An 8,353-nucleotide genomic window follows, 5' to 3' on the forward strand; every position below is an offset into this window, starting at 1 on the left:
ACTTCTTCAGTCTGAGAGTGACTCAGACTCTCAGACTGAAGAAGTCTCTTGGAAGAGAGACGAAACGTTTCATTAAAGAAGAACCCGTCCAGAGGACCTATACAATTTTTTTTTTCCTATCAACACAAATGTTTTGTGGGGGAAAAAAAAAGACACAAATTTTATCAGTTATTGGTTGTTTTATTTTCTCTCTCTCCACAGGTTGTCACGTAAAAGAGTCCAGTCTAATAATTAAATCAGAGAAGCATCTGCACCAACCCAAAATACTTTTTAAAATTTGTTTATATATAAAATTAATTAGAAAGGTACACAGCTTTCTGGACTGGATTTCTCATTTTATTTTGAGTAATAATTCTACAATAATAATCCAAGTAAACAAAGTTAAATGGAGGGCAGACAAAAACAAAACAAACAAACTTAACTCCAAGGCATTAAGCAAGACTCAAACTCACAGACAAATGATTTTAAAACCGCAGCTCTGTATTAGCATAGAGCTAGCACAGTAATATGCATACAGTCGCCACAGATTAGTTTAAAAACAGTCCTACCTTTTTGGCAAAAAAAAAAAAGTCCCATATTTTATTTCTCCTCGGTTTTACTCAGTTTTCAGTGTTCTGTTCAGCTCTGTCTGTTCCAAATACGTTTTTAACCAGCATATGTCTCCTGTTGGACACAAGTTTTGCTGAACGCTATTCCTGCATTTCATAAGGTCACTTTAGATCTAATGTTCATATCAATGTGCTAAAACCAACAGGAATCGTCTACAGAGCATAATTTCCAACACCTCAACAACTGTTTATTTGAAGGAGCTGATCGCAACGATCATTGCTGTCAGGGGAGTATACTGTATATTAATTGGATAAATCCACTGACAAATGCAGGGCATCTAGCACCATAATGTTAAGTAAGTGAAAAAAATGAGAATGAATCTCTAAAAATTCAATTTGAAATTTTCAATATACTTCGAAAAACACAGAATAAACAAAGATAAGTATTTGGAGGAACTACTTTGTGGGGTGAATGAACTTTGCTTTAGGTAGGGCAACAGGTCATGCCTGGAAATGAACAAATATAAATTCCAGTAATCAATGAAGACACCTTGATTACCTCAAAGCTAACATATTCATGTAATAAATAAATAAATAATGCTGCTTTCTGTTTTTTTTTAATTTCCAAATATATCAGAGTCAGAGACCTTCTCACCTCTGAATAACTCTGAGAAAGGGGTCACCACAGCTGATTTCACATAAAAACTCATGTTCTGCTAAAATACACTGGTGGCTGATGTTTAGGATGTCTTGCACATATACGTACTTCCAGTGACAATAAATTGAGGAGATAAGAGATGTTTCATACATTACATATGTATGCTAGCTTAACTACCTTTTGTAATTGCTCTTTACATGTTATTTGTGAGAAGAAATGCAGGTAATAGATTCAAGTGCCTTTWTAGTGAAAATATTTTAAGGGTATTGTTATGCTTTGATGGCTTTAGGTGTCTGGTCTTCTGGTTCAAGACTACAGCCACGAGTATAGCCACTGGAATTCTGTCAAGTCTCTGGGTCAATGGTTGCAAGAAGAGAAGGTTTGGTTTCAAATTACTCAGCACCTGGTGTAATGTCAGAGGTGAACGGAACTCCTCTGTAAATTAACATTTCACTTTCCTTTAAAGGTTCCGGCGCTTTTTGGAATCGATACCAGAATGCTGACCAAGATCATCAGAGATAAGGTTTTGTAAATTTAAATGTTGAACGTACGGCTTCTTCAAACAAACAGAATGGCTGATCCGCCACTCGCATATCGTTGTTGCTCCTCAGGGAACAATTTTGGCGAAGATTGAATTTGATGACCAGCCTGTGGAGATATCAGACCCCAACCAAAAAAACCTTATTGCAGAGGTCTCAACAAAGGTAAAAACTGCAAGACATTTATATTTGACAATATATCAAGTATAATTCTATTGGCAAAAATTCTGTCTACCAATGCTCTTGAAGATTACTAACTTATTTTTGCTGGGTCGTTTTCTATTAGGAAATAAAAGTTTTTGGAAAAGGCAACCCAATCAAAGTTGTGGCTGTTGACTGTGGTATAAAACATAATATCATTCGGCTGCTGGTTAAGGTTGGTACACTGGGAGCGCCAACATACTTTTGATGCTGAATGTAAAACAAACAAACAAAAAAAATCTTGTTTAAGCTTTTAATTTTTTTTTTTTTACTGTGAGTAATTGCAAAATACACAATTTCAATCACTCTTTTTGATCTTTCGTCATTTAGTGTTGAGTACAGTAATACTGTACATAAAGTTCATGTCCAGAACAGGAAGCTCAATGTTATGAACTGTATTTTGCTTAAAATACATTTAACTTTGTTAGGCAATGCCATAAGATAATGCTTTTATTTCTCTGGGTGAAGCGAGGTGCAGAGGTTCACCTGGTGCCATGGAACCATGACTTGATGTCTTTAGACTATGATGGCCTGTTCATATCAAATGGACCGGGAGATCCAGCTCTAGCCAAGACACTCATCAGCAACATACGCAAAGTGAGCTACGTAATTAACCCGACATGCAAATAGTTAAGACACATTAGTCCCAGCCTGTTTTAAATTAGATGACAATTTAATTTATTTGTCAATATCTACAACATTTCTTTGTAGGTTCTGGAGAGTGATCGCTCCCAGCCAGTGTTTGGGATCTGTATGGGCAACCAAATCACTGCTCTGGCTGCAGGAGCCAACTCATACAAACTACCTATGGGTAACAGGTGAACTCTAATAAACATCTATTCTCTCCTTTGAAAAAGTTGCTTTTAAAATAAATAAATGTCACCTCTCCTAAAGGAAAAAAACAAAACAAAAACAAAAAGACAACATTATGCCTGTCTGTGCTTCCTCAGAGGTCAGAACCAGCCAGTGTTGAATGTGATGACAGGACAGGCCTTCATTACTGCACAGAACCATGGTTACGGAATAGACAGCGAGTCCCTGCCAGCAGGCTGGAGCCCGCTTTTCATCAATGCTAATGATGGCACTAATGAGGTTAATTTTACTCTATTTGCATGTTCAGCCTTTTTAAAAGACAACATGGCATTTTGATGTTTTTGTTCTGTAGGTTTTTCTTCAAAAGGTCCAAGTCCAGGTCCTGTTTTAAAACACAAATTATGAGTGAAGCGGATGAAAGACTGAAGTCAACACATCCTTTCAGAACTATTTTTTTAAACACTCACATGTTTGTGAAATGTTCATTTCCGTATATTTATCATTATGTGCATGATTTTCAGGGCATCATGCACAACACTAAGCCTGTTTTCACGGCCCAGTTTCATCCGGAGGCTAAGGGTGGTCCCACTGACACAGAGGTAATTAAAGACTTTGATGGTGCTGCATAAAATACCTGAACACTACACTGCAACTAATTAAAGGTTTATTCACAGGATGCAGTCAAGGTAAAATTTATCATATTTCACTGAAATAGCACTTGTCTAAATGATGGCCTGGAAAAGTGAAGATGGGTTCAGATAGGAGCAGAGTTTGCAAAAAAGATAAATATACCAATGAACATTTTTGTGTTTTGTTTTCTAAGCAGAGATGAGTGTTTCTTTTTTTTTCTGTAATACCAAATGTAGTCTGTGAAACAGAGTCATAAAAATACAGCTATCGTCAAGGGCTTGAACCTAATTTAGATTGATTTATTTTGCATGTTAAAACTCTTCAGTTTAACATTGACATTTAAGACTGGTTTATGCCATCATTTCAGTATTTGTAATTACATATTTCCCTCAGTGTGCAAGCCATGCTTGTATAAAACTAATGTACAGCTTTTACTGAGTTAAACTGCTTTCATTTCAAAAGAATATTTAGTTTTGAAGCCAATAAAATCAAACCAAAAAAGTATATATATTTTTGTTATTTATTAAAATATTTTTATCAACTATAAACAGCAAAATCATATTTTTAATGCACTTTTAATGCATTTTAATGCATTTTGTCACATACATATCCGGATGCTTGAAAAAAAAAATCAGCATTACATTAGTAACATGATTAAATAACCACACACCAATTGTTCTTTAAATCTTGTTGACATATTTTTAAACTATGTATATGGGAAATTTTTCACAATTTTTTTTCCCAACAGTTTTTATTTGACACCTTCTTATCTCTGATCAAGAAAGGAAAGGATGCCAACATAGTGTCTCTCATGCCAAAAAAACCTGACATCCCTCCCAGAGCTCAGGTACAGTAAATACATGAGGTCAACCAGTCACTTTAGTTGTTCCTATAAAGATATAAAAAATAATAATAATTTATTAAAATGTGAGAGTGCAGAATGTACAAAATTCTGTCAATTTTTTGAAAGCAAAAGCATTTGAAGTATGCATCCTCAAAATTAGTAGCCTAATTTGTTTTGAAAATTAATTTGAATACTTCACAGTTGCAGTTATGTTCTGTGCATCTGGAGCCTGTTATGTATTAACTATACATACTGTATTAATGCAGGTTTCAAAGGTACTTGTACTGGGCTCTGGTGGTCTTTCTATTGGTCAGGCTGGAGAGTTTGACTACTCAGGATCTCAGGCTATCAAAGCCATGAAAGTAAGAACATCATGATATATTTAATTTAGTACTGTTATGTAAACTTTATTTTTGTTACAGTTGAATAAGTTCTAATAATGACTGGGATATATTGTCACAAATGAACAATATTAATGCAAATAATTTGCAAACTTAACATCAATTTATTTTTTGGGAATATAGGAGGAAAACCTGAAAACAGTGCTGATGAACCCAAACATAGCATCAGTTCAGACCAATGAAGTGGGCACCAAGCAGGCGGACTCTGTCTATTTCCTGCCCGTTACGCCACAGTTTGTAACTGAAGTCATTAAAACTGAACGTCCGGATGGGATCCTGCTCTCCATGGGTGGACAAACGGCCCTCAACTGTGGTATGATATACGCAGAAGTTTTCCTACATCTATGAAACTAAACTGTAACCTTATTTTACAGCAGCTTTATTTTGTGTGCAACACTCGGTAAATGCACTTTTACAACTAGTTTAGAATATATTTCTATGGAAATTTGGTCTTAGGGGTAGAATTGTTCCAGCGTGGGATCTTGGAGCAGTATGGGGTGAAAGTCCTTGGAACACCAGTGGAGTCCATCATGGCCACAGAAGACAGGCAGCTATTTGCTGACAAACTGATGGAGATCAATGAGAAGATTGCACCCAGCATTGCTGTGGAGTCGGTAAGGAGAACAAAAAAAGATGATCTTGTATAAAACTTGAATATTTTATCCATAGGTTGCACACATCTATCAAATAGGGCATTTTTTTGTTTGTAAAACGCTTCACCGGGATTTGATTTTTATGTTATTTTGTTGAGAACTTAAAAAAGTGTGAAATATAAAACATCTTTCAGGTTTCTGATGCCTTAAAAGCAGCTGAGCAGATAGGATACCCGGTCATGGTCCGATCAGCCTATGCTCTGGGAGGTCTGGGCTCGGGTCTGTGTGCTAACAAGGAAAAACTGGAGGAAACAGCCCATAAGGTCAGAATAAAGGGTGCATGATGAGACAGTCATCATTTCTTTTTGTGTATCATTTGTGAATATTAAAGTTTTACCATTTGTCAAAAAGTCATGTATTAAATTATTTATTTGCTTTTGAATTTTAGTTAAGTTTGCAGAATTTATTCTACTTGCAGACAGCCCTGATAAATGATCAGAATGATCTTATTTAGGTAAACTGCATATTTGTTGTAATGGCAAAGAAAGAAAAGGTTTGCAGTTGCTAAGCAACTTTTTTTGCTCATTTTATGCTTGTCCCCTTTTCCATGTTATATCTGACAGCTCTGAGCAGTAAGGGCAGACTGTTTTCAAATGCTGCATATCTTTTATACTTTTTCTACTGCATTTGAAGCTTTCTTTTCGCCTTATTCGTTAGTATGCATTTCTCAAATTTAGTTCTTTTATTGTCAGCAGTTGTTGCCTTCTCTGACCCTATGGGTCAAGAGTTTTTAAGCATGTTTTGCCATTAATATTGTTATGGATTAATTATGTATATCTGTTCTACCTTGACATTGTCCAGTAATCATATCTCATGATAACTAGTTTCGGCTGTTTTACTCTATCGGCCCAGACTTCAAGACTCCAGCAATGCATAACCTCTTTTATTTTGATAAGGTGCTTCCGGGCTGACAGCCCTGTCACTGGTTAGGTGGTTCACAGTTGGCGAACTGTGATTGGTTAAAAGCATGTCACGGGATGTTATATTATCGGCTGCTCTGCGCTGACGAGCCAGCCACAACTTGACAGACTTCTCTGATTGACTTCTGCTCTGTTGCTGCTCAAATTAAATCATTTGACGACCATACACGCAGACTTTCGGTGCATTTATTCCAACGTGTTTCTGCATTCTTGGTAAATCGTGCCACCACAATTTTTAACCTTTGTTTAACCAGGTAAATCCCATTGAGATCACAGATCTCTTTTGGAAGGGAGACTTGGGCCTGAAGGCAACTTATTATACATATTCAAACTGAGTTTAGTTAAGTTCATTTAATGCATTTTTTTTCAGGATGAAAACCAGCGTTGTGACTGATTGTGCATTGGTTAAAAGTTAATGTTCAAAGCGGAACCATAACCCATCCACCTTTTAATTCTAAGAAACAAACTGACAAACTACTGAGCTGCTCGTAGTTGATGTAATGTTTGGGTTTTATTGTAGGCTCTGGCCATGAGCAGTCAGATTCTGGTGGAGAAGTCTTTACTCGGCTGGAAGGAGGTAGAATATGAAGTTGTGAGGGATGTGGCTGATAACTGTGTCACTGTCTGCAACATGGAGAACTTTGATCCTCTGGGCATTCACACAGGTACAGACCACACATTTGATCCAACACAATACGTTACACTCACTTTATTTTACTATGATAAATGGACCCGTGGACTTCATACAAACAGAATGCTTTATTTGTCGGACTCTTTTTAATTCATTCTGGTTTTATTTTGTAACACTAAACAACTCCAGTCAGAATCAGCAGGTTGTTTCTAATGTTTATTTAACATTTTTCTTGATGATGAGAACATTTGTATCTGATTAAAAGAGCTGTGTAGTTGCCAAGATCACATTGACTTTGTAATTAAATACTGTTTTGGTTGTACATTTATTATATTATTTAGGGAGAAAATATTTAATCTTAAAGTTGAATCAAGTCAAATTTATTTTCAAAAAACTTTTAACAGTCTTCACAGTCATGTTTTTCACCAAGCCCTTCATGTGCCCTGCAGGGGACTCCATAGTGGTTGCTCCGAGCCAGACGCTGTCCAATGAGGAGTACCACATGCTCCGCGAGACTGCGATCAAGGTGGTGCGTCACCTCGGGATTGTGGGTGAATGCAACATTCAATACGCCCTACATCCATCGTCCCTAGAGTACTGCATCATCGAGGTTAACGCCCGACTTTCTAGAAGCTCAGCTTTGGCATCCAAAGCTACTGGGTGAGAACATACAGTACATGTTTATCTTTTCTTCAAATACTTTTTCATTGTAAAGCAAACAGAAAATAAAACACGTGTGCATAAAACTGATTCCACCACACAATTAATGCTTTAGAAAGTCATTTTCTTTGCTACAGTTGCAGTCAGGATGTATTTTTCCCTTTCTGCAAGACAAAATTATTTCTCCAAGGAAGAAAACAGTTGCTGGTGTTCAACATGCATTACGTCATAACAAAGTTTCTCTGCTAAATTCAAGTCAGGGCTTTAGCTAGACAGTTGTGAGACATTTTATATGTGCCCCCTTTGACTACTTGAATGTTGCTTTAGTAGTATATTTAAGGTCAGCTCTGTGCTGGAAGGGGGATCTTGGTCCCATTTTCAGTATCTCAGTAACTGCACTGTGCCAGTGTGTATTACCACATCCTGAAATCTGACTGGTTTCTTTGGCCCTACCTATAAAAACTCAGGCCCGAGGCAGCACAAAATTTCACTCTGGGGACAATGATTTCAAGCCATGGAGAGATGTTGCCCAGTACAACAATTTCATTGATGGCCAGAAGGTTTTATTAGACTTTTATTTGACCGGTGTTCCTATACCACGTCATTTAAGGACATCTATGAATGCCTTTTTTTTGGCCATGTTTCTATAAAATCTACTTTTGGTAGGAGGACAGCTTATATACTTGAAATTATCACTGTAAAATAACACAGAATCAGAAATTTTTTGCAGCTAGATTGTATTGTAGAGAAGAAGTAGACCACCATTGCAATTTAATGTACTGTATTTATTCAAGTATAATATGTAAAATTTAGTCCATAAAATCATCCATAAAGTTGAGGGGTAATACTATACTC

The 8,353-nt window shown here is 36.5% G+C and overlaps 1 protein-coding gene across 1 annotated transcript in view; it reads left to right on the top strand.

Moving 5' to 3' along the window:
* cps1 (carbamoyl-phosphate synthase 1, mitochondrial) overlaps positions 1–8,353 on the top strand; it is a gene marked incomplete in the record, with an annotated part of 42,786 nt that overhangs the window by 2,844 nt on the left and 31,589 nt on the right. The window contains 15 exon segments of the mRNA XM_014011538.1: positions 1,496–1,585; positions 1,673–1,729; positions 1,818–1,910; positions 2,032–2,121; positions 2,415–2,543; positions 2,658–2,764; positions 2,897–3,038; positions 3,281–3,358; positions 4,138–4,236; positions 4,500–4,595; positions 4,758–4,947; positions 5,091–5,248; positions 5,422–5,550; positions 6,728–6,872; positions 7,288–7,498. Of these exon segments, the coding sequence (XP_013866992.1) occupies positions 1,496–1,585; positions 1,673–1,729; positions 1,818–1,910; positions 2,032–2,121; positions 2,415–2,543; positions 2,658–2,764; positions 2,897–3,038; positions 3,281–3,358; positions 4,138–4,236; positions 4,500–4,595; positions 4,758–4,947; positions 5,091–5,248; positions 5,422–5,550; positions 6,728–6,872; positions 7,288–7,498 (1,814 nt within the window).

Source organism: Austrofundulus limnaeus, unplaced genomic scaffold (genome assembly GCF_001266775.1).
Source record: "Austrofundulus limnaeus strain Quisiro unplaced genomic scaffold, Austrofundulus_limnaeus-1.0 Scaffold81, whole genome shotgun sequence".
Classification (NCBI taxonomy): Eukaryota; Metazoa; Chordata; class Actinopteri; order Cyprinodontiformes; family Rivulidae; genus Austrofundulus; species Austrofundulus limnaeus.